General features: G+C 38.5%; 1 protein-coding gene across 1 annotated transcript; it reads right to left on the reverse strand.

The window, feature by feature from the left end:
- Positions 1-26,762, reverse strand: LOC140940833 (voltage-dependent T-type calcium channel subunit alpha-1G-like). Its single transcript, XM_073389796.1, has 27 exons — positions 26,340-26,762; positions 24,478-24,720; positions 23,500-23,594; positions 22,751-22,925; positions 21,875-22,154; positions 19,958-20,050; positions 18,266-19,555; positions 17,438-17,589; positions 16,178-16,475; positions 15,390-15,548; positions 14,855-15,032; positions 13,688-14,205; positions 13,241-13,317; positions 12,143-12,260; positions 11,613-11,681; positions 10,645-10,829; positions 9,884-10,010; positions 8,842-8,964; positions 7,715-7,804; positions 7,291-7,486; positions 6,712-6,860; positions 6,217-6,326; positions 5,175-5,308; positions 4,255-4,325; positions 4,025-4,103; positions 2,650-2,771; positions 1-882 (listed from the first exon to the last, which is right to left on the reverse strand). Exons 1-27 carry the CDS (start codon positions 26,483-26,485, stop codon positions 259-261), a joined length of 5,901 nt encoding a protein of 1,966 aa, XP_073245897.1. The 5' UTR covers positions 26,486-26,762; the 3' UTR covers positions 1-258.
- Positions 26,763-27,141: the final 379 nt, after the last annotated feature.

The raw sequence follows: 27,141 nt of genomic DNA on the forward strand, positions 1-27,141 counted from the left end.
TATGTAATTATGAAATGCTAAGGACTACTTAGCTTGGCATTTTCTTTCAGCGCAGGTCTAAACCCAAGGACCACATTTAATCAATAACAGTTCAACAGTAACATTAACTAAAGGCCACTTCAATCCTTTTTTTTCTTTGATTTTTTAACACCAAGAAACACAAAAAAGGGCAAATAAGGAATATAGGGATAAGGGATAGTATAGAGGAACATATTAAACATCTTCTGAATGTTCTCCTTTTGAAAATCAATTTGTTATTCACAGTTTGGCGCCTGACTTATATACAGTAAATGAACTTAAATGAGTAGAGATCTTATGAAGTTCCCTTACTCCACCCACGCTATTACGCCTTTGTCGCACAGAGTGCGTCTCAGTAGACGGCGTGTTTACTTCGACAGTATTGTGCGAAGAGGTACGGACGATCTTCATCTTAGCCTTTTGAAGATTAGCATTTAAACGCATATATTCTTGGAAAATTGCATCAGCTCTAGAAAATTCTGTCATAAACGATTTGTCTATTGTATTTTCCGGCTCACAATATTTCAACTGAGCAAGTTCTATTCCACCTAAACCCAGCTGCACTATGGAACGTCGTCTTGAAATTGAGGGCAAGTCATTTTTCCTTGCTTTTCCTTTGATGAAATTCTTTGCCGATAAAGTCAATAACTTGAGTTTCTTCTCTAAGTCTTTGGCGGCCATGTTTGCTGCAATTTTTTCTTTAGATTCTTTCAAGTGCTTCATAAGTACAGCAATGACAACATTAACTAACACAAACTGAGCCGCCAGTACGAAGGTAACGAAGAAAATAGGTGCTGTGTATTTGCTCATGCAACAGTATTTATCACATTCAGCTTCAGAAGAGCATTTGGAGCGCAGTGTGTCCTGGAAAGAAAAGTAAATGGTACTGTTAAACATGTCTTTTATTGAGCTACTCCGGCATTATTTACAATTATTTATTTTAAAAATTAATGCAGCAAAAAACCCGTGTAAGAACCTAGTGGTTTAAGAACCTGTTGGCAGAAAGTTGTCACTTTAATACCCAAAATATGTAAGAACCTGTTTAGCCAAGCAAAATCAGACAGGTTCTTATATGCGGGTTAGAGTTGAATTATGATAAACATTTTAACCAAGGAGTTTAGCTTTGAGATTCTAAATTGATATTACAAGAAAACACTCTACCAAACGGTACAAATAAAAGTATCACTGAAATTCCAAAAAGAAACAGGTTTATATAAAGTATAAAATAACTAAGATAGTACGCGCGCTCTGATCGGCCGAGAGGAGTGTTTGCATGAGAGTATGTAAACATGGTTGTGGCGTCAAGTTGCTTGGCTTTTCGCGCGCTAATCACGTAAGCACGAATTTGAAAAAGTTTTCGAGTTCAAAACTCGAGAAGTTTACTTTATTTACCAATTCCTTCGTCGGCTGAAACATGGAAAATCGTTAGAAAGAAGGTGAGTCAATTTTTCTTCGCTCAAGCTGACATTTTAAGCGAGAAAAATCCGTATTTTGCAAAGTATCTTTTTGCAAAACAAGAACTGATTGCGTACAAGACTTCGTGGACAAGATTTTGCGACTGGTAAGAATTTCTCTTTTAATCAGTGCCATACAAAGAGTTTTGCTTTTTTTTCTCGGCGGTTATGCAAACCCTCGACTTCGTCTCGGGTTTCCATAACTGTCTCGAATTCTCCCAACCCCTCTCGTGTTTATATCAGGCTATGCAAACACGGAAAACGTTTTCTATTGCTTAACTATAACTGGCTTCATGAATCTTGCATAAAGGAGGTTTTCAAGGTACAGTTGTCAATAAACACTGTGTATATAAAGACCAAAGTCAAGTTTGTTTTTATTTTTCTGGTAGTCAACAACTTAATCTCCTTTATAGAAATTAGAACCTAATTAAGAACCTACTTAGCCTAAATTGCCAAAAATTACCCCAAAATATAAAAACCTTATTTGCCGCACTTAAAACGATGTAGGTTCTTACAGGTAGGTTTTTACTGTATTCATTATTTATTCCCTAGGTTTTCTGGGGACACACCTGTTTAATTGCAATGGACACGAATAGGACCCATGGGTCTCCTGCGATGTGCCTTCCCCACCCATCCCCACAACCCATTAAAAAGATGGTCACGTGCACCATGCCAGGAATTGTTATACCCCTAGCAGTTCCTTTTCATTTCACCAGATGTGACGTCAAAGAAAGTGTTTTGGGAAGGGTTTTTCAAAGTTATCCGAGAGGCCAGGATGTGAAGGTATTACCATTGGCAGATGCCACACCAAAAGTAACGATTGCTTATTGGTTAATTATTCAAGACCCAGTATGTTCGTCCGGCCGGCAATCAAGCCCGGGCTTACTTCTCTAACCAACTGAGCAAACCATTATTTCAGGAATGACTGTTAATTTGTTACATTAAATTTAATCGACCAAGTCTAATCAAACTGCTCATATTATGTTTGTATAAAGGAAACAGCAAAAATGTAATTCATTTTCCTTACTGATACGAAAATGTTTCGGTTTTCGTTTCTGCATCAGGTATCTAAGCGCTAAAAAAGGCCTTATCAAAGGCGTTTGACAAGTTAACTAGCAAAAGAAATTCCAGATGACGGTCCCACAGTATTTCTATGTTCTTTTTATATTTTACTAACCTCTAGTATACCATTCCAGTTGTCCCCTGTTGCTATTCTAAATAATGTCAGCATAGCCGTGCCAAAATCTCTGAAATGCGCATGCGGACCAAGGCCCTGGCAGGGCTGCGACGGAGAACACTCTGAGACAAATGACCAAATTAGGCAGTTAACTTATATACACACTTATGTATCGGTCAAATCGAAGCTTCAACATGCCCCCCCCCCCCCGGGCATACCCCGGGCATTTGACACCTTTGCCGTCCCGGGGAGGAGGGAATTTGATTATCAGAGTCTTCCAGGGGGTGGGGAATTTGATACCCATGCTTAAGGGGTGGGGAATTTGAACTGCACCCTCGATTTCATGTAAAATCTTTGGCGTAGCGAGCTATCATGGGGGACGCAGTGTTAGAGGATTTTCGTGGAAAAGATTGTGCCTTTGTGGCCAATTGGTTACGAGGAAAGGGCTTAAACAAGCTTTGTGCAGTATTTGAATTATTTAATTTTTAAAATTTTTAATATTGGATTCAGGCTTTGAATGTATGAATGTATTTTATTGTTGTGTTTACAATGAAATACAATACCTATACCGGCGATTCAATACAACAACATAAAATAAAATAAAAAGCTCTGGTCAACTACTTTGACCTACTGCAAGTATGTTAATTAATAAGGTGAGCGATGATGCATGTCAGTGAAATGGTCATGATGTAGCAGTCTCAATAGGTGGGATCCTTTTTATAGAACGCTTTGTATGTTGCACGACGAAGAAAAGCTGAGCATTCAGTGGCCTTGTAGAAGCGATTTCCGCCGCTTTGCACAAGACTTTTGTTCGTAGTAAATACGCTAACAGTGTTTCTCAGTTTTTGTTATATTTGTAAAGATTTTGTTCAACAACTGAAGGCGTTTCCGCCGTTCTTCTGTCATTTTTGTGCCTGTGAAATGTCCCCGGGGTGGGTGCATTTGATCACCTGAATGGACACTAGTGTGGGGCATTTGAACGGCATTTTGGCCCGGGTAGCAGGGAATTTGAACAATAATTTTCAAAAAAGTCAAATGCCCGGGGGGTTGCCCGGGGGGGATGTTGAAGCTTCGATTTGATCGATACATTACATACCTTGAAAAAAAATAGCCATCATTCTATAAAAGCAACAGAGCTTTACTTTATTGTGGTAATAATCACGGTATGTATTCTCGGACTTCCCTATGCTCGCCTCTCAATGAACTAATAGAATAAATGGAGCAACATAACTTTAAGGGCCTGTGATCGTTCTTAAGGGAATTCATATTTCTGATACACCATATCAAGACTGTCCCTTGATTAAGTCCCTTGCTCTTTAATTAGTCGGTATGGGTATGCTTAGCATTGTCTGGCTACCACGTGATGAGAACTTACCAAGAGTGCCAAATAACTGAATACCCAGGCAGGAGTAGATAAAAAACAAAAGTAGGAATAGCAGTCCAAGGTTTGCAACCTGAATTTATAAAAAAAAAAAGCATAAATATATGTTTAGCAAGACAAGAAATTCTGCAATGCTCTGTGCAGTATTGTGATTTTTTAAAAAAATAAATTGCAAAAATAATAATAGTTTTAACTTAAAACAAAGCAGCCAGTGAAAAACAAACCTGCGGAAGAGCTTCAAAGAGAGTGTCCAACAGTGAACGAACCCCTTTAGCTAACTTCACGAGCTTCAACACTAAAAAAAAGCATGTACTGAGATTTCAGTAGGCGATGAAAACAGTGTTGTCCCTGTAAATATTTTTAAACCATTTTGGATCGACATTATGTCAGTAAATTGCGTTAACGAGTCACGGGGGTTGGGGGGGGGGGGGGGGGGGGGTACTTCCAGAAAAATTGGGTGGTTGTGTGCGGTACGTTTCCCGAAACCCTAAGCCTATTTCAGACCAAAATCTGTGATTTTCCGTACCCTATTTCAGACCTGAAATAATAGGTCTCCTTAGGGATTTATCGCCTAATGATGAAGAAGTAGATTCTTCTAAAAAACATGCGCAATTCAAGACTAGAATGCACAAGCCATACCCTATTTAAGATCAAAATGGCCAAAATTAGTACCCTAAACGGCTGAAAAACCATACCCTTTGGCGCCGCACATACCTAAATAGCCTAAATAGGGGAGTACCCCCCCCCCCCCCCCCCGGGACGAGTCATTGAGTGTTAACCAAATAAAAGTGGTTGTCATAATTGATAACATACACCACAAGACAATACGCAGGATCAATAATAGCTTAACCAATGTTTTCTAAAAACCTTAATTTTTGACGCAAATTGGCTCACGTATTCCTCTATGCGAAAATCTGTGGTAGCAAACTGTTTCAGTATAAATTTAGATTACGCCGTCTATTACAAGAGGGCATAAGATCTTTGTCTACAGGCTTTACCCCTTCTTCACCCCCATTTTTTTGCGCTTTCTCGAACTCTCCCCCCTCCCCTCCTGTACCCTACTAGATAACCTGTTCACAGACTAATTCCTTCCTGACGGACACTACTGATAATATATACCGAGTTATAACCTTTATCTACACACCTCTAATAATACGTAATACTCTCAATGATCTTGCAACAGTTGGATTTATCAAGAGTTTATTAGAAGAGCTTAGTGACTCGATGATTATTCCAGCCAAAGAGAGAATGACGATCACTAGATCAACCAGATTCCACCTACGAATAAGTTCATACAATATTGTGTCAGTTCGCAGTACTTTTGGCCTTCTGTTATACAACACGATCGTGCAATTTACTTTTATTGAATCTGATGATAAAGTTGTAAATAAAGATACTGCTTCAGACAATCATTTGTTTAAATGACCACTGAAAACAAGGAAGCTGTTCGCTCGCGGCCGGGGGACATATCTAACTACAAGAATCACATTCTCAGTCTTCGTTTCATTTTCAATCAAAAGCTAAGCATTTATCTCACATTAATTCAATGCATTCCGGTTTTTTCTCGTTAAATGAATTAAGATAACAACGCATACTCTTTATCACAGAAAAAGAAAAGAATCTTGCGATGGGTCATTAACATTACAGGGCGAACATCAATGCGCGCATTCGTTCAGGCTTTTGTTCTTGCCTTATAATTATTGTTGTTGCTGCTGTTGTTAAATTTGTGGGCAAAGAAATTCAGAATTCAAATTCTGGCAAAACGAATGATATATGTGAAGAGAAAAGCTCAGAAAAATCTTCTGAGTGAGCCCACGACCTTCCATGGGATATGTATAAACAGCCTCAGTTGTTCTGAAGTTAATGGACACTTCTGACTGGGACACTCACTTCTGAAAGTGATTTTTTGAAACCTAACGAACACATGGTTCCACAAAGTCGTGGAATTCACAGACGTTTTTATGATGGGGGCACTAACTTAACCCCCACCATACAGTCAACTGTCTGTAAAATTTCAACGCAACCTTGGGGAGCAATATCTTCGCTTTCTTTGGACGTATCAACTTTAAACTTGGTAAGTTTCCTTACTTTAAGGCGTTTTTTCCAGCAGCGTTGATAGATATTCGCTTACTGGTCCTAATCAAATGCGGAAATGTCTACCAAAGTTGGCGCAACCCACGACTTACCCGTCTTTGAAATAACGAACGAATCCAAAGGCAATGAACTTGAACACCACCTCTAGCACAAAAATGCCGGTGAAAAGGTAATTTGACGTCTCGACGAATAAAACAAAAGTCTGCAAAAGTTAATCAAATAATCTATTGTTCATTTGAATTCCAGGACCAATTTCGTGCCACTTCCTTCAGTTGTTCCTTCCACTATTGAAAAGTTCACCCTCATTTTGTGGGAGGTTTATGGAGAATGAAGCGTTCCAAAAACAAAATCAAAAAATACCAAGCAAAAAGAGCCGATAACGAAGTGAAAAGGTTTGTGTGAGCATTAAGTAAACGGGAAAATAATAGCATGAATTAAATCGGCTACCAAGTTTGCTAAGACCCCTATTGACTAAAAAAAAATCGCCAATATTTATGACATTTATCGCACGCCCAGAAACTAAAACATGAATCGTAATGGACTCAGGAATGAAGTTTTAGCCTCAATTTTGTATTCCTCCTCATTACCTGTGACATCTGATAATGCTCCAAAGACATGCAGATTACATTCAGGCAAATCACCATGGCAATAACGACGTCCCAATACATGTGAAGGCACATGTCATGAACACGCCGCCGCCATTTGCTGTAAGATTGGTAATACGTTCGGTCTACCTCTGGAAGAAAACATGAAGATAAAATTAATAAGAGTCCTTTAATTTCTTTTGTATTTGTTTTTGTTGTTATTGTTGTTTTTCTTTTTCTTTTTTTCGCTGGCGGGCTAGTTAAGTAGTTGATTGCTATCCTTAAGGCAATTATAATTTATGACTTTCTGGTGAGTGTAAATAAATATACTAAGCTGATGAAATCAGGGATGATTAGAAAAAGAGAAAGAATATTTGTACACAATGTTACAAACAATGATCCTAGGTTTTATCTTACGATATGGTGCAACGTGCATACATACTAAGCTTCTGTAGACTCGCCTTCTGGCAGACGAAATAAATCTGACTTACAGACAGGCCAAATAGCATAATTATGAAATTATTCCTAAAGGTTGAAATTGTAGGTGCAGCACTACAAGCGCAAAAGGAAGGTAATATCCACCTTGTTGATTCTTGCTTCTTGCTTTGTCCAGCATCTTTCTTCGTCTTCTCTGCTTTTCTTCGTCCTCGAGTCTTTCTCGACAGCGTTGAAAATTTTCTACTACCACACCCACGATCATATTTAGCATAAGGAAGCCACCCAGCATAAGAAAAGGAATGAAATACGCAAGTCGCCATTCAGCGTAGTTCTTTACAGGCTATCAAATGTAAGATTGAAGTAAAAAGTTAATGCTCAATTTCGAGAGTGCAAAAGCTGCTAGTGAAGGTGCTCTTAATGCTGAACTGAATCAACTCCTGAGCTATAACGAGAATGCCTTTAATGTCTCAGTCTTAAGCAACAGGAAAACATGATATATCTTGACAACTTAGAAAAAAAAATCTCCGTTCGACATTTTCGTTTAAAAACTACAAGGAAAGACACCAACCTGTTGATCGACTCCCACAGCATCAATTCCATTGTGCATAATTTCCACCCATCCGTCTCGAGTGGAGAACACAAATAATGAAATAAGAGCCTGGGAATGATAGTGAAAAAATATGATAAATTTTTAATTGAATTTGCAAATTATATTTCTATATCCGTTATTCCCGAAGTCAGTTGCTGACCTAGAAAACTCTTATCGATATGGAAGGTAACTTCAGCACGACTTATTATATATGTGTTCTACATCAGAACAGGTATCGATCTTATTTTTAATTAAGTTATTTGTACAGTTACGTTACAGTCGACATTTGTTACCTAAGCGTTCCTTATACAATTTCTTGGCACACAGTTAGCCAAAACGCTAGTCGTAGCGTGCCAAATTAATGCGCTATTGGAAACCGATTTCACTGATAATAATTAATCTAAATAATTAAAATGGAAGGAGAAAAGAAAAGAAAGGATATGTGTAATAAAGTAAAAAGCAAGAAAGACAGATCTGTTTAATGCAAGTTGTGGAAAAGCTAAGGTTTAGGATTTCGCGCTTTTATTTCTCGCGTTATCATAGTTGCATCAAGGTAATCCAGTCTGTCGTGGTTAATCATAGATTACTTTTCTTTTAAACACATCTTTCATTCTACCTGGTATCTCATTCCATAATTTATAATTAGCGCCAAATATTAGGACGGCTTGTCTAGGTTTTTCAAGATTTTTTTTTTTTTTTTGATGTACATATTATTTTTGAAGGATGATCTTGTGTTTTAAGCATGAATAGATGATGTCTTCTGGAAGAAATTCACGATTTCTGAGGGCGCAGTATTTATATGAATATCATGCATTAGGTAAGATACGGACCTAAAATAGAGAAGGGAAATTGACAGGATATTTGCATTAATTAAACAGAAAAATGGCATGATCATTCCTATTGCAAAGTACATGAATAGGTCGAACCCAAAGACAGAGCAAGACAGGTACATAATGTGCATATACCTATACAGATAGTTGACTTAAAGAATCACCACAGCATGGACCACCCTGTAAAGGTATTAGGAACGCTACCGATAATCAGCTGATAATCAAAATTTCGTTCAAATTAAACAATTATATCGAACCTAAAGAATTCATATTTACCTGAGGTAAGTTGTCAAAATTGTACATATGATTTTCCCAGTGACCGTTACTACTCTTCAAACATTCTTCCTTGTTTTTAACGCGGCTGTTTCCTTCACAATAATGAAAGGTGCCCTTGAAAATCTGAAAGGTGAACCAGTTACATTTCAATGTCATCAAAAGGCAAATTATTCTCTGTGTTCTGATTTGGCTAACACTGTTCTATACTCATGAAAGTTAAGAGATCGCGAATTCAAGATAGGGTTTGTTTGGTATTATGAAGTAACGGTACATTACACTCGACTCTGTAGCATAGCAAGAGGACCATCATACTTAGACAACTGTCAAAGCTTCATTATTCTCGAACATATTTATCTCACGAATTAGTTTAGGGGGGCAGTAAAAGAGTATTTTGACTGAAATCTTTAAGAATATCGCTGTACGCACATACGAAATTTGGTGCCCTGTCCCTGTCCTAAAGATTTAAGCGCATATAAGCATCTGTATGACTGCATCAAGGCGGAATATGCTCTCCGTCTAGGCCTTTGTACATTATGCTGTTGTTTTCCCACTAAAATGCTCCACCTTAAGGCTCCATTTTTTCCACTAAAATGCTAGGTAGTCCTAAAAAAAAGTCACTAAAATGCTCAATAATGCTTGTCATAGAGAGGCCTTTTTTTATTAATTCTAAACTGTTCTAAGGGGGTTTAAGGCTAAGAAAAATGTATAAATGGTATGACAACAATGTATCCTACAAATAAGCAGTTTCAATGTAGCCAAAAAGATCATCCACATAGCTTTATGCCGTTGTAAAGAGGTGGCCGCTGTAGACAGATTTAAAAAAGATTCAATGTATGGACTGTCTCCCTGGATAAAAAGAAGTTGTAGAGAGGTGACCGTCATTGGAGATTCGACTGTATTCACATTGCACATAGATTTAAAGCCTACAAGTAGAAACATGGTGTACTTTGCTGTGAAAAATGGTTGCAGTAAATTACTGTTGAACTTTGTAGAAAATGCCCCCTAAACAGGTAGGGAAAATTAAAAAAAAGAAAGGAATTACCTGTACTCCAAGTATTGCAAACATAACGAAGAAAATAGCTGCTATCAGAACAGTGTTTCCAATCGGCTTCAGCGAGTACAACAAAGTCTGAACGACCAATTTTAAACCTTGGGCACGGCGAATCATCCTAGATTGATAAAGATTATGTTAATGGTTGCAAGGGAGTTGTGAAACCAACTAATTTTATTCAAAACGTAACTTTAAAGGAGAGCCAATAAGTAGATTTGAATCCACAAAAATCTGACACGAGTTATAGACTAGCGTTTTTCCGAAACAAACTTGGTTTACACGTTTTAGTCTAAGTGTCTCCGATTAGTGCACCACTCATGGTGAGTTGGGCGTTTGACACGTTAATAAAGTTCTTATTGATTTATTAACTGACTGACTGACTAACTGATTGGTTGTTAATTGACTAATTGATTGATTGATTGATGCGCTTTATTTGAGTGTCAATGCATGTATTTAGCACGAAAGTACTAATTGGGGACACTATTTTTTACGTCTATTACTGGAGACGGGACCGCCATTTTACGTGTTCATTCGAGCTACGAAATGGTCCACCCGCCTGCAGGGCAAAGGTAGTACCTTCATTTCTCAGTTATTTTAAGACCCGGTTCCGGGAATCGAACCCGCGACCTCCCGCTCTGAAGTCAAGCGCTCTACCGACTGAGCTAATCCTGCCGTGGATTGATTGATTGATTGATTGATTGATTGATTGATTGACGCTTTATGTAAACAAAAGAGTCGGTTGGCAGACCTACCTCAACGGTCTAAGGGTTCTCAATGCTCGGAAGACTTTCAAGGCTCCAAGCACTTCCGGCGCAGAAGCAGTGCTGTAGGTAATGATGACGTCAATCCAGGAAACCAACACAAGGGTACCATCCAGAATATTCCATCCGTCCTTCAGGTAAGATCCAGGACCAATAACAAGACCATGAGCGACAATCTGTAATGAACAGTCATGATCACTTGTGAGTGGTAATCTCTACCATCACTGTATGAAGCGCTCTATAGGCTCCCTTTATTCCTATCTTTACAACTCATTTTTCTATGGAATTAATAAGGTGCTCTACTTGTAAAGATATGTTTTCAAATTTTTACCCAGGCGATCATTTCATCTAGTACAAATCAAGTAGAGGAAGGAGGCTTTTTTATGCTTGTCTCCCTCTTTCTCAGCTCATTATTTTCGCCTTCTTCATTTTGTGATTGCGAGTGGCAATACTGAAAGCGTCATATGTGACGTTAATTTATTCATATAAACCCTTTATACTTCTTTTAAAGCTCAAAAAGTCAACTATAAAAAAGTTTTTAGACTTATTCATGGCTCATATTTTGGCCAGTTAAGAGTATCCATAATATATGCAATTGATATAAATGGGTAATTCGCGTATATAAAGGCTTCGAAAGAAGCATTAAAGAAACAATGGAATTGGATGTTTTGTAGCCGCAAGCGGTCGAGCCAGGTGCATGAAATCGTGCACAATAAATATTAAACTGAAAGAATAATAGAGGCATAAATGCATTAATGTAGGTTGTTGAGTAAGTTATCTGGACCTTGAGCTTCCTTGAGAAAGATGAAACCTTTCAGTGCTCTAAGTTCTTACTGAATCATCCTCTGCTTAAAATATTGTGCATGGTTTTAGTTTCAGTATGCCATAGTGGAGGTCGAACACGGCAGTTTATTACTAACAGAGAAATCAAAACAATTCATTTAGTAAGATCGATTTACCTTCATAGTCATTTCAACACTGAAAATTCCGGTCAGCACAACCATCGCGATGTCAATTATTTGGCGTTTCTGTGAATACAAAAGGAGCCAAAAAAGCTGAGCTTTCCGATTGAAGCTATCAGTGACTAGCAAAGTCTACCGCGAACTTAAGGCAATATTACCGACCTCATCAGTTCATTTTTTAACTAATTTTGCTGTCATAGATATGATTTTACACATGCACACAAACAAGAGATTGAGATGTGATCATTTTTGCTACAAAATGATAAAAAGCCAGGAATTATATTAAAGAGACATGTGAACTAGACAACTTCTAAAAGCAAATGGAGATTCAGTCGACTCTCTCTTAAAGGACACCTCTATAAGACGGACACCTCTCTAAAACGGACAATTAGAGTTGGTCCCTGCCTTTCTTTACTCCGTTTATTTGACTCTCTATAAGACGGACACCTCTCTAAGGCGGACACTTAGCGCCGGTCCCAAAGGTGTCCGTCTTAGAGAGAGTTGACTGTATATCTCCCCGGCTCTACCTTTGGATGCATGTTCGGCTCTTCTACTGCCAGGACAACGCAGCTTGTTAGAATAAATAACAGAACCACGTAGTCAAAATATTTGTGTTCACAGACTGCAATCAGAAAACGACGAAACCTGGCAGAAAAATAGAAACGGCAGCAAATCAAGTCTTTAAAACCATGGTAAAAAAGATGTTCAATAATACTAAAAAAATTGTACATTTCAACGATCTACTGCCACCCTGTTGGCACTGGTCTACCGAAGGGCCGCGGGTTTAAATCCCGGCCGGACAAATTGAACTGTTTATTTTGTAGTGACATCTGCAAACGGTTAGAGTTGTAAATCTTCTTGCCCCCTAGACAATAAATCGTAGGCCCCGTATCACATCCCTTGCTCATGCTAAAATCTTTTCGTAAAGATTAGGGGCTGTAGACCGCGGTGGGTGGTCTATCTTCTGTGTCTGTGCATATCTAGCCGGATTTTTGATAACGTTACCGCCAAATGGACCGTTTGCGTCCAAAAGTTTTTTTCTCCAAGGTAGCCATTATAAGAACTAAGAGTGCAACCATCGCTTTTTTTTTCTTCTCCCCGCTCTTTCTTCTTCTCCTTTCCTTTTCCATCGTTAATGTGATTTTGGAGCTTCTCAGGCTTAAGAAACCTGCCTTTTGACGCCTTCTCACTCAAATGACTGCAAATTTTGTTAGGTTGGTATTCAAAAAATCGACTAGATATGTATTGCTGTATCAGTTTTACGTAAGCTTTCAATTTACACTTTATCTATAACCCACTTTGTCAAATGGTAATGATCTTGATGATGATGACAATTATGATGATGATGATGAGTTGTTTTTTTTTTTTCAGTCAGTGACATAGGCGGCACGAAAGAAAAAATCAGAGTACTCCTAATAGGAGTTGAAACTATGACCTGGTTTCTATTCCAGATGATGATAATATAATGATGATGACATCTTCTAGGCATGATATTAGAAAAGGGTATTTAACGATGAATTTGTTTTAGTTTTCACAGTTTTTCCTCGAGATATTATAAGGCATGTTACCCTTTGAACAATTCCCAACATTCTTTACAGAATGGAACATTTTTTACACATTCGTACCTGCTAGAGGCTGGAAAAAGATACAGGGACCAATCCCTTCGTTGTTGTCCAATGTTTTGGTCTTTTTCCTTCTTCGGCTTTGAATATAGAAAATATATCAAAGATGGAGATTTATTCAGAATTACAAATTGCATTTAAGTTACATATTGATTTAAAAATGAAAGCTGCTTATCATACATGTACAAGACTTCTTAATATATGGCTGATTTTTACCCACACAAAGAACCAGAAATTCTCTTGGGAAATTTTATTCTGATATTGATCAAACCTTGACTTGGTGTTTTAATCAGTTACGCATAGCAAACCCTCATCATGATCAAATGCCGGGACTAATTAAGGAATTGCCTTATCGCCCACCCCCCGGCCCATAGCCGTTCTGGTCAGGGTAGGCGAGGAATCTGTTTTGACATGCCATTGTCAAACCTCGCTCTTTTAACCTAGTATTACCTTACTTTCTGGAGCGTAGCTTTCACGCTGTTGATAAATATCACCATCCCTGAGAGTGTTGTGAAAACCTGTTTGATATGACTGTATTCCAGTGGGAGATGGGGACGTCCCTGACTTGCGCAGACGTTCGGTCGTGTCGATACCCGCACTATTGCTTGCTTCAATAACGGAAGAATCAGAAATTTCTGGCTTGAATTCAAATGTTCTCGTTGACAAAGCCTCTTCATTTCGTTTAGTTTCACAAATTTCAAGATCCTTTTCTAAATTATCGTTCCTTTCAAAGCCCGAATTAGTGGCGGAGATTTCGTGGTCCGCTATCCTTTGGTTCGAGTGTCCTGTTCGTCTGATGATCGACATCGAGGCCTGCCGCATTCGCTTCAACTGTGGTAATGTCAGCGAGGTGTCTTGTGGTTGATAGGACAAATCATCGACTCGCTTTTTGTTTGTACCTTCTTTGGGTTCCTGATTTACTAAGGTTAGAGTTGGCGCAAAGTTGGACTTCAACTGGAACGTTGTTCCTGCAAGAAGGGATATTTAACGCAAATGAAACTTAACCTTTAGTTGAAGACTGACTATAATATTAATTTTTGTTTGTTTCTTTACGTTTCTTATCATTTGTTTTCTAATAACGGAAGTTGAATTTCTACCTGGGTCACAGGGTCTGAAAGGGGGCGGGGGGGGGCCCTGACCCAGAAAACTCGCTCCTTCTTCACGAAAATCCTACACCCCGCACTTTTCTACATCGCTTTCCCGAATTCCTTTTTTGTTTCCAAAAACAATACTGAATAACAATAATAATGATGAAAAAATAATTAAGAAAGCATGCTCTATAGTTTAGTTTGATCCGCGGTAATCGGTTCCCGGAGTGAAAGGAGACCCCACTTAGTTTGCTGCTCAAACGTATTGTTTCCCGAATTCCCAAAATAATTCCCGAGTAACTGTAAGATCCCGCTTCCCGCAAAGATATTTTTACTTTTCTCGAATCCAGCACCGCATTTTGGTTAAATCCTGGATCCCGAAAATACCCTTGCAGACCGTATTGTCAGAGCCAGGTCCTCGTTCGTCAAAATTTCTCTTTCCATTTTGTTAGTTGCAACCTACACCCCACAGACATATTAGCACAATATTAAAAGCTCTTTGTTAGTCCTACCAATTTATGCTACATACCTAGAGCGTTGCGTACTCCGTGACCGCAAAATTCGGGCGTGGCCTCTTGACAACAGCTCCCGGGACAAGACTCGTTTGAATCGCAATAAGAGATTACTATATGGGGCTTGCTAATCGTCTCTGAATTAGAATCAGGATTTTCCATTTTTCTTTCATTCTTTAGAGGGAGATTTTCTTTCTAGAGGATAAAAAGAACCGTTCAGAACAGGTAATGACTGAATATATATGACAATGCGCAGAAACCTTTTCCTCTGTTAATAGTGAACTGGTTGCTTAAGGCGCAAATTGATAATCATTGTCCATGCTCGTTTCTGCTCTCCTTGAGGAAACATAACAAATTTTCCCACCTGAACCTTTCAGTTACCAGCACAACGCTTTCCACGTACCAACTGATGAAGGTTTAATCCTACATCGTTGCTCTTAAGAAGTACGTTCCTTTTTGTGAGCTATAACTTGGCATATTTTCATTTACAGGTTAATTAAAGCATTGCACATAAATGAACCCTGGAAAATCACCCCGGGCATGCACGCTTACCCCAGAGTTTGTGAATCCTTCCACCAGTATTGCCACGAGTAGGTTAAACAACACATAATACCCAACAGCCATCAGGGTCGTAAAGTACAGCGCTGCCCACTTGTTTGTACTGCGCATGCCATCATACATTACTCGATTCCAGTTCTCTTGGGTAAGGATCTATGTTACAGAAAATTCACGGTTTTAGTATGAAGACTCAGAGAAAAGTGTAATGTTTTTAGACAAGACGCTAAAGTGAGTAAGTGTACAAGGTTTGATCAAAACAACATACGCATCCCCTGATCCGTAAGTTTTTCTACAAATCAATTTTAATTACTTTTTACTCGTAAGAAAAAGAGGGAGTTGGAAAGGTAGGATAATTTCTGATTTTGATCCAAGAGTCATTGATCACCAAATTTTTCAAAAAATTATATATATATATATGAATCGTTTTTGCTATCTAGACTAACGGGAATCGAAGTTTCTACATAAAATAATACTTTTGTGTTTGATGGTGTATCTACTAATCAGTAGCGGATAGCAACGGAGAAGTTGTAAAATTTACACAATCAGTCAAGCGAACATTTAACCTGACGCTCCATGCGGACTGACCGCACCAGGCCCCAGTTGTTCAAAAGGTATATAACGGTATCCATCAGATAAATCACTATCCAGTGGATAGAGCAATTGGTTTCCCCAATACTTATCCACTGGATAGTAATTTACCCGGTGCATAACGTTATCCATCTTTTGAACAACCGGGGCCTGATGGATAAAAATTATGCTTGACACGATAACCGAAGGTATACCTGAAACACAGATACCATTGCCCAAAGGAAGTCATCAAAATTACTCCTGGAGGTGACAAGCTCTCCTTCAGCGTTCTTGAATTCAAATTTTCCACCAAATAAATTCATACCAAGGATTGCAAAGGCGAATATGAATAGGAACAGGAGACCGAAAAAGGTCATCACACTTGTCATGGTTTTAATAACCACGAGTAACTGGTATCGAACTGGTCTGACAAGTTTGAAAATGCGGAGAAGTCTGATGCTACGGAACACTGATAGGGCGGAATTCCCTTTGGAAAGAAGTATCTCGCAGACACTGAAATTTAAAAGGAGATGGTGGCGTTATTAAATTATGACAGGGTACCGGCTTAGGGCCTTGAATTTAAACCGAGTCACCTGGGTCCAAACCCTCTCTTTTAGGCCGGAAGTTGTTCTCGGTCATCAAGACTTCAACTCCTCGGCAATGCTTATCAGTAGCCAACTAATCAAATTATTTACTGTTTAAAGCCTTGAAAGAAAATAAGCGGACGGTTTTATGGACCAACACTGAACTGTTTCACCTCCTGCCAGGTGGGTTTTTTTTAGCTCGTGATTATTTTAAATTTGAAATAGTGGTATAGATATTTTTATAATACATTAAAAAGGTGACATTTTAGGGTATGAGTAGCTGAAAATCACAACTCTAGCGTCAACCAATCAATGATCAATAATTGGTCAAAGTAAGTGCCAAAATCTTAATAACAATTACTTAGCAAAGAAAACCAATAATAAACAATCATTTATTGGATGAGGTTTTAATAATCAAGGTCGAGGTAAGTGTTATCAGCCGAAGCCGAAGGCCGAGGATGATAACACTTACCGAGACCTTAACTATTTAGGATATCACAAAAACCGACTCTAATAATAGTTTTATTATACATTGTTTTGAAGAAAATAACGACAAACACACAGTCGCAAGCAACCTGAATTGATATTGTTATTGAAAATCATGCATTGCGCGCGAAACCCACAGCTTAGTCAATTATCTGCTAACAGATCTGTAGGTTGCGCTGGTTTCCAAAATTAGCTGTAGGCTCTTAGCCAATGAGAAGACAGATAGTGAGTTCAATGTATAGTAATAGACAGTAAGATAATGACAAGTTTTGTCATTATTTTTAAAGTTACCAGTACTTGAGTCGGCGAGGCTTTGCATTAAGGGACATAAATCAATATTTAATTACCCATCCATTCTCGTAGCGCAGTGATTAAAATCAACTTCTCGAGACATAGCATTCCTACCTTACAATGACAATTAATCCATCAAACACATTTTGTCCGTTGTTAAGATACATAGTAATTCCATCTCCCAGTAGCTTTAGTATCATCTCAATCCCAAAAATGGATACGAAAATTATGTTTGTGGTCTCCAGAGCAACAGTTAGACTATCCGGCTGCGATAGAAAACATCAAAGATAAAGCACAAGTACCCCAAATTCTATGGAAATTAATACAGACCATGTGACTTCTTTTCAGCGTTTTGTGGTTGTTGTAATTTGGGCGTCATGGCAACAGTATGGTAACAGCGAAATTATAAGGGAGGGGTCTGTGATCACAAGTGAGACCCTTTATCCTAGATCTAAAGAATCTTACCATCCACTGCACTGGCATGCATGAATTAGCGTGCTTTTTTTTATAATTTTGGTCGTACGTGGAAAAGAACTACTACTACTACTACTACTACTACTACTTCGATTTAAAAATACCAAAAACTACTTCCTACTAGAGCTTCTCTGCCTGTTGACTTGTTTTTATGTGACTAGGAGGGGCTATTAATTAAGTTGCTTCCTCTTTAGTGGATATATCTTAGGAAAGCAATGGAACTTTAATTTACTAGAATCGCTCTCAATCACTCCAGAAACCACAGAAAACTGAGACAACTAAACTTGGTTGATTGGTAGCACTACACAGATCTGGGTAGTGACAACTCATCTCGCTGGGAAACAAGTGGCGGCGTCGCGAAATGTCGACTGTTTTATCAGGCTAATGTTTTCCTTGCTAATAAATCTGCCTATTATGATCTCGACTTCTTGTAAACCACTATAATCTTGAAAAATACTTAATGCATACCTGATTGTAATGTTCAAGGCCCATGCAGATCATGTTCAGTAGAATAACACTCATTATGAAGAACGTGAACTGCTTGCTAACAGTAATTTTTCGGCAAAGACCTCTGAACTTCTGCCAAATGCCATGATTCGTTGTAACATCATACGAGGCGCTTTGGCGTAAGTTAAAAAGACTTTCAAACATATCGTCTTCACTCTGTGTAGAGATACTACGATGAGATAGTGATGGTTTCTTTAGGGGGGCAGTAACTGGTTTGATATCATCTTCTAGACCCTTATTTGAAGAGATTTCTTGAAACGAAAGGTCACTGCTCGATAAATTATGTTTAGGAGAAGTTGAAAAACCCTCTACTTCTAGTTTGACAGGATTTGCTCCAACCTCAATAGAATTATCAGGGTCTATGTCCTCGTTAACTATTTCTGAGGGCCTGTACGTTGAGATAACAGGAGTTGGAGTGCAATCCAATACGTGAACTGGCTGGCTAAAGCGCCGCTTTTTTAATGCATCTTTATCGTTACGACGAAGTGATGACTTCTTTTCGACCTTTAGTTCCATTTTGGGTTCATCTTGTTTTCCAAAGTTAACGCTGGAATATTGTGGGTTTATTTCCGCTGAAACGGTTGTGGATGTAGAATGTTCGGCTTTATCGATGTTAGGATTTTTCCTCATTCTAGGGCTACTGTTACTCGACGCAAATGCAAAGAAGCCCACGGTGGCGGTCGGTGAGGGAATGTTTAAAGTTACACTTGTCTTCGTTTCCGCCATGATGTCTTCGAAAGAAACGGCTGATGCTGTTTCGGCATGTATTGATAACGTATGTGAGCACGTGGAAGTTCTTGAACTTCTTCGAGAAGCTTGTTCATGAGTCGAAGTTAGACATTTTTGATACAGATTAAACTCCTCGGACAATGGAGGAAATGATACCTCTTGTTCTCCTTCTTCTTGGACCTTTATTTCTGGTATTTCCGATGAACGAGCCAGATCAGAAACATTTCGCACGTTAGAAAGCATCACCGGAGAAGCCGGCACAAAACAGTTGTACAAGTGGTGATGAAAGTGGTGATGATGATAAAAGTGGTGATGATGGTGATGAACGTGAGGTTCTTTATCTTTAGAGGCGCATTTGCATAAGTTTTGAAGAAACTTGACAAACGACATCAGTGACGATGGGTGGTAGAACCCAGTCTTTTTTTTACTATGCGCCATTAACTCTATCTCACGTGCCTTTGTTTCTTGGAACTGCATTGTGATTACCACTAAGCACAAGTTCACAAGGAAGAATGAACCCATCTATCAAATAACAAAGCCAGATGTGATAACATCAATAACTCACCATACACTGAAAGATATAGATAATATATCCCCTTAAATCCCAACAAAGAAGTATAGTTGGTATATTTTAGACCTGTTTTGTGCAGTGAAATCTCTTCAAATTGCGGTGGACTACATTAACATCGATAAAATCATAGAATGTTTTCTTTATCTCACCCCCCTTCCCTCTCAAGGTTGAAAAACATGATAATCTCTTCTATATATGTTCGAGTTATTACAATTCTTGTGATAACACAAAACGGTTCTTGCAAAGTCAAAGCGTTAACACATGATCTTTTGAAATCATATTGACAAAATCTTAGGCACCTGCTAAGTGCTGATAAAACTAAACAGGGCATATGTAAACAGCTGTTAACTCACCACTATCAGCACAACAAAGTAAATCCAGTTCCAGAAGCTGTGAGAATCTTGAACAAAATACATGATATCTGACCAACCTTCGAGGGTAATAACCTGTTTAAAATAAACGTTTGTGTTTTTATTATTATTTTCTTCTCCAGTTGGTGCTTGCACATACTGTTCTAAGAAAAATGGTCTTATTTAGTTCATCTTCACAGACAAACTAATGTCATTATTTGAGTTCAGGTAATGTCAATATGCGCATGGGTGAACTTAAGTTTTATCAGGAGCCATAATCGGGGGAAGAGCTCCCGGTTTTATAAATCAGTAGTTGTTAGCGCATCGAGCTAGTAGCATATGCTAGGCTCTCAGTCGGTAAGGACGAGCGAAAAAAGATTAGCCAGAAGAGAGAGGGTATCAAGAGCCTGTAAGCATCTTTTTAAATACCTCAATCCGACTACTACCCCGCTCACTTCCTGAAAAACCCTTTATCGTGTCAGAATGTCAAACGTCAATACGACAACAAAATACACCTTATTTGAGTGTCAATGTATTTAGCACGAAAGTACCCATTGGGGACACTATTTTTACATCTCCTACTGGAGATGGGACCGCCATTTTACGTGGTCATCCGAGCCACGCGCGAAGGTCTAGGCATTTGCAGGGCAAAGCAGTACCTTTATTTCTCAGTTATTTTAAGACCCTGGGTATTGGTCCGGCCCCAGGAATCGAACCCGCGACCGATACCGCTCTGCATTCAAGCGCTCTACCGCCTGAGCTAATCCTGTGCGGTGTTTCACATGCTTGAGATGTTTGTTAGACTCTGCGCGCGCGAAAACAAATGAATGACGTAAATGTTGAAGTAAAATGTTCCAATTGACCAATCGCAGGGTGTGTACCAGGAGCTGGTGTATCGGCATGAGGTATTAGGGAGCTTTAGCAACGACGATGGCGATGGGAAGAGCAATAGATTTATTAAGCAAAACAATAACCTTGCACGTGAATCACGCTTTTTTGTACATTTCTTTGCCATTGGCTGGACGACAACGGCGTGAAAATGCCTACTTTCACGTTTTATGGAGGATGCAAACAAACCACGACGAATTTTTCTTTCTCTCTCTAACTTTTAGTGGGATACCCAAGAAATCAACTCCTGGGAAAAACTCGCCTACATTTATATTTCAGCGAAGTGGAATAAACGCGACAAAGTTTGAAAAAATGCGAATTTATTTTAAAAGTGAAGTTATGTTTTCGCTAACGTCTCAGTCGTCGATGCTAAAGTTCCCTTAAAACAATGCTATAAGCTCTACTACTCTGTCTCTCCCCAGCCCCACGCGGTTTTCCCGCAACTTTTCGCGATTCTCCTTCCTCATTACCTTGGAGCCTGGAACAAGCCAGCGTCGAGCTGGAACCTTAACTTTTCAGTCTTGTTGTCTACTTAAGCTAGAGATTTGCTGTCCTTTGGCTCTCTTCAACAGGGGGTATAAGTGGGTACCCGGTGACATTGATGCCGCTGGCTTTAACACTGTGATCGGTTAAAATCCTTTTCAAGTTGTTTCATGTAAACAAGACTGAGATCAGCTGAAGTAACGGGCTCCATCTTATCCCACAGGAAACCGTTCGTTTCAATACAAGGTCTTTTTCGATACAACTCGTTTCGATATGAACCGAACCGGTGAAATTGCACAAAAATTTCTTTCGCTGGAAGTATTGTTTGCGCATGCTCAAGAAAAAAATTTGGATTGGGTGAGCCATTCTTCGTTCATTAAGCCAAGTACGTGGAGCTATTGTCAACTCAACAGAACAAATTTGGTCGAATTAACTTGTATCAAAAACGGCGAGTGTATCAAACGACTTGTAACCATCCCACATCACGCCTCATTGTTTACTAGATAGTGCAAATAATGAACATTGGCAATAGTAGAGAACGTTATTTACCTGAAATATGGCAATCCATGCAATACCAATGTTATCAAACGATGTAGTGTCATAGAACGGATTAGGTCCATCAGGTTGGCAGGTACTATAGTACATGTTCCAATTCACGCACAGTGAGTTATTTCCAGCATAGTTATTATCAAAAGAAGCGTTACATTCCTTATTGTTCTGGTAATACGGATCAATATCGGAGCACTTGCTGGTGCCATGGTCGTCTGGTAAAGAGCAGACGAAATCTGGACTGGTGAAGGACGGCTTATAATATTTTGACTGGTTATATCTGAAAGCATAAATTAAAACAGCAACTTTAGGGGTCACTCATAACTAAATTACAAGCCACTTAGTATCGTTAGTAAATAGGCTATCAGTCAAGTATGAGAGCGTCTTTTAAAGGTACGGTTAATGTTTAAATGTACGTTGAGGGTAAGAATTAAAAAGTGGCTCAAATAGTTTAGCAAACGTCAAGTTAACGAATTTTAGGGGGTCGATAGCTCGTGACTCGATCCCCACAAATACACTGCCTCGCCCCTAGAGTAATCAACAAACAGTCCCATTGAATTTCAATTTTCCTTTTTTTTTGTCATTTCAATTTTCTTGGTTCCTCGCCTGGGGCGAAAGTCCCGACAATAGTTAATTAACGTGGACCGGAAATCTGTTGTTGTTTACAATTAAAAGTGAAGTTCAAATAGTTTTCCTGATAACATGATAGAACTACCGGTTAACAACAAAAAAACAAGGCTGGTTTGTTAGAAAGGACCCGCGCTTTTAACCTTTTGACATTTTGACTTGAACTTTGGGCCTGGAAAGTCATAAGGGCTTTCGAGAAACGGGTCCCTGGTTCGTTTTGAACAGGAAATGATGCTACTGTGTGAATACCTGGTGAAGAACATTGAACTCTCATTCAAGTTTGTAAAGCAGCGGTTTCTCAGTTTTCCCTGCCACAACTGTACGCCAATGATACCGAAGACGAAGAATATCAGAAAAGATAACATCAGTACATTGCCCAGCATTGGAAGTGTGTCCAAGAGTAGCGTCACTAAAATACGAATGCCTGCAATTCAGAATTACATACAAAAGGAATCAGTAAACAAGTATTAAAACACAAAGCAGTAGATACTTGTCAGACCTCGGTCATGTGACCACTCATAATGTTTTCTTGAGCCCGTGGAATGTATCAGTAACGCCGTATCTACCATTTGCGAATTGTGCATGAGGAGGCTAGGTCATGATTGTGTCGCATTGCACTATGGGACTGTTTTTAGGACACCACTGTCACTCAGTTCTATCAGTTAAAAATGGCTATTACAATACTTGATTACGAGGTTACAAAGGAAAGGCGACTGGGTCAAAATATGTCAGGAAAACCATATCCACAAAGGTATTCGACGCAACGCTAACAAAGAACACCCAGTCTGACCCTGTCTCGTGAAAAAACCTTTAAATTGCCATTATAGGGGGTGGTATGTACTGAAGACGAGATGCCATTATACATGCATGACCTATGCTGCTTTGACCATTTAATTTAAATTCAAGAAGAGTTCTCACAAAGCAACAGATAAACCTTATGAGGCCCTGAGAAGAGGTTGACTAGCCGACCACAATTAAGAATTTATGCATATACTTACTTGGAACTTTGTTGATTGCGCGAAGCGGTCTCAAAACTCTGAAAGCCCGTATAATGGTCAGATAGTTACCCCGTTGGACTGCTTTCTCAATAAAGCTAAAAAAAAAATAAGTGAATAGGTGCTCTTAATCACTATGGAGATTGATAAATTAACGAATCCAATTTGATCCCATACATTTATCAATATGGCCTTCCTTTTCCTCTCCTATTAGGGTCAAGCAATTTCCCCCCTTACCTGTCCCCTATTGTCTTCACTAAAACAGTCTATTTTCCCATGAAAAACGTACTATGAAGAGGTGAAACTTCAGCAGTTACAAACCAAGAAAGACTGATTTAAGAGAGAAAGAGAGGGTTTTGTGCTCAATTGTTTGTGCCGCGAGTTAAGTTAATCGTAAGAAGTGCTGGTTTTTTAGCGTAGCGGGAAATTTTTTAGTAGAAAAATGTATTTTCCTTTGAGAGAAAATCCATGATTTATCACATTAATCAATTAACTACCTTATACCAATTTCCAAAGTTAGGCATGTCAGCAAAAGCCCCGTTGCTTATCAATGTGTTCTCTTGGCGAAGTCGAAAAAATTAATGGATGACATTGAACAAAATATCACGATATGGCAGTGGTAGTGAGTAGCTCAAATATCTGCCTCTAGTCTGTCTTCGGCATCTTCAAATAATCTACCGGGGGAATTGAAACTCATAATATTTTGCGATACGTTAATTGATTGATCATTTAACCAGTATACTTGTTTGCCTTATAATCCAAGTAAGCAAAAAGACGAAAGTAACATTTTCCTCCAAAGGCATGGACCAAAGTGAGCATTAGCACAACTTTGTCTAAACCTGACAAACAATTTTTTCTTGATGCGGCTGCGTATACGCAGCCTTTTTTCCTATTGTTATTGTCTGCTGGTAACGTAATGATCTCTAGACCAATCAAAACGTGTGGAAAATTATGTTTATGATAAAGTTGATTAGCTCTTACCCAATGACGACAATAAAGCAATCGAGTCTGTTCCATTTATCTTGTAGGTAGCCTTTTTTGCCGATAACTCCCATTGCCACCATCTTAATCACCATTTCAGCAACAAAAAAAGCGAAGACAAAATGTTCGATGTTTTCAAGCACTTGACACCTGGTTGTGACACACTGTTTGTCCAGTGGATTGTACATGGCTAATGTGACGCAATTTATGAAGATAACAAACATGCTGATTCGTTCAAACCATGTTCAACAATGTTAAGAATTCTAAAACGCACAAAACTTTTTACTTATTCTGTCTACAAACGAGGGCAAACAACTTTATCAACTCAAAATGGCCTATAAGGTTTTTATGACTAATTTGTGATTGGTAAAATCCAACTAGTGGTCTATTATCAATGTTGCTAATTTTTTGCGAGAGGTTTAGTTGGCGTAGACAAACATCTCTTTCAATGGTTTCTCTGGTTACTTCCATGACTCTACCATTGAATCAAATTTTTTGTTCTATTACTTGCCAATGTCGATGTTATTCCGAAACAAAAACAACAAAATACCAATTCATGTCATCCATAACAAAACTAAAAGACTGCAGATGGTGTGCATCAGTTACATAACTAGATGACGTGTATTTTATAGATGCGATACGTGCAGCTCTTGCAAGGTGTAATTATGCTAATTTCAATCACCAGACCTTGTCACGGTTTTCGACGCCATCTTGACGAGTAGCTAGGCAAATGCGTGAGAAATTACAGTGTTTGAATGAGAATCCAATGTCGAATAATTTCCGTAAAACGGCTGTTCTGGAAAAAATATGGATTGTAAACTAAAGCTTCACAGCAAAGGATTTTACTGACAAATTTTTAGGGCCGTTACTGTGCTTAAATTTCTCCAGAAGCTTGCTTTAGATTTTCCATATATTTTACAGACAAATGTATAGAAAATTTTAAAAAAGGTTCTAGGTCTTCTAGCGCATGTAACGCCCCCAATTCTTTTCAGTAGAATCCTTAAGAGTGAAGCTTTAGTTTACAATTCATATTTTTTTCAAAACAGCCGTTTTACGGAAATTATTCGACATTAGATTCTCATACAAACACTGTAATTTCTCACGCGTTTCCCCACAGGTAACCCAGGCTCCGTGATAGTACCACAGTACGGTTCTAGTAAAATAGCAGTGTTTTTATGGGGTTAAAATACGATCCTAAAATTTGTAGGAAATACTAAATATAAGTCAGTGAAACTTACCCTGCAGTTAGTTGTTGTTGTCCTTACTGCTCCAACAAAGTTTCCTGATAATTTGTTCAAATTCACTCTATATATTATAATTGTATATAGAGTGAATTAAGTCGTGCATCTTCACGATAGCAAGATATCTTTTTGGGGTGGTTGATTTTTCGATAGTTATCTCATTTCAAACGTGTATTCGCTAGAATTCGTCATTCAACTGGCATGTGTAACTAAGCAACACCCAGCACAGTTTGACATGCAAGCGTTAGTTTGGTTGAATAATCTATTCATGGTGAAATTTTTTAACTGTATAGAACTTATTTCCAAAATGATTTCATGTTATCGCCCTTAATCACTACTCCATAACTAAAGATCAAAAGTTTTTATCCTCTTGCTTTCCTCACAAACCATAATAGGTTTGCTGGTTTGTTATATATTTCTCGCGTTTAAAATTAAATTATTTGTTTGTTAAATGATAGTCGATTATATTATGAACTTCATGTATGCCTCAGAATTTCCCATCAGAAATTTCACTTTCGGTCAAACGCTTACCTAGAGACAAATTAATACGAATGCTTACCGTAATCAAGTTGATATTTAGCAAACCTACTTGTACAGTTTACACTGATTCCAAAAGGATATGGCCATTTTATGAGCTGAATTGTCCATTGCCTTGGCTTGCTATCTTTGGCGATTAAAAGACAAGAGATTGATTCAAATTCAAAGCCATCGTCCACTTTTTCTTCACCATGAATTTTCACTTGACTGGTTGAGTGGGCTTCCTTCATTCTTTGTGTCAGTTTCGTTTACTTCTTTAGCGAGAGGTCCTCTTCATAAATAGCGCTCATGTTTCTGCGTACGGTCTAGCAAAAAGCTCTATTTCCGCAATGTTTGTATAAGCAAAAACGTGACTTGTGAAGATATCCGCTCTTTTGTGAGTCACATATGCGTTCCATTGTGGGCTGGGATTTTAAAATCCTTCGGCTAACAAGCAGAAAATTAAAGCAAAATATGTAAGAATTAATTTAGATGTTAATCAAGCTATACGCCATGTTTGAAGGCTGAAAAATCTTCGCAACCAGTTGTTAAGCTGAATCTAAACATAATATTTATAAAGTGAATGTTTTTCTAGAATGACACTCGCCAAATTTTAAGTTCAGCTTCAGCTACGAAGATCTAAGTAACTTTGTGGATTTAATTGATGAAGAAAAACACCTGTTTCTATTTTTGCAGCCATCCTCAACGTACTGACCACCAAAAATATTGTCGTTGACTCAGTGAAGTTTAATTCCGCGATTCTAATTCAGTGCAAAGAAACGTGTAATGTGACAGAGTGGCCTGCTGATATTAATTTCGTATTGCCATAATTGCTTATAACAAAAATATTTATGTAAGAAAAAATGAAGTAAAAAGAAAACATCTGACTCTGACGAGCTCTTTCCGT

The sequence above is a fragment of the Porites lutea genome, chromosome 6, assembly GCF_958299795.1.
Source record: "Porites lutea chromosome 6, jaPorLute2.1, whole genome shotgun sequence".
Classification (NCBI taxonomy): Eukaryota; Metazoa; Cnidaria; class Anthozoa; order Scleractinia; family Poritidae; genus Porites; species Porites lutea.

Excerpts from the sequence above, each read along its gene's own strand:
- LOC140940833 (XM_073389796.1), bottom strand. The coding sequence starts at position 26,485 with ATGAAGGAAGCCCACTCAACCAGTCAAGTGAAAATTCATGGTGAAGAA. Across the intron at positions 13,318-13,687 it reads GCTACGCTCCAGAAAGTAAG|CCGAAGAAGGAAAAAGACCA; the intron begins GTAATACTAGGT and ends CTATATTCAAAG. Across the intron at positions 10,830-11,612 it reads GTGTTGAAATGACTATGAAG|ATTGTCGCTCATGGTCTTGT; the intron begins GTAAATCGATCT and ends TGTTCATTACAG.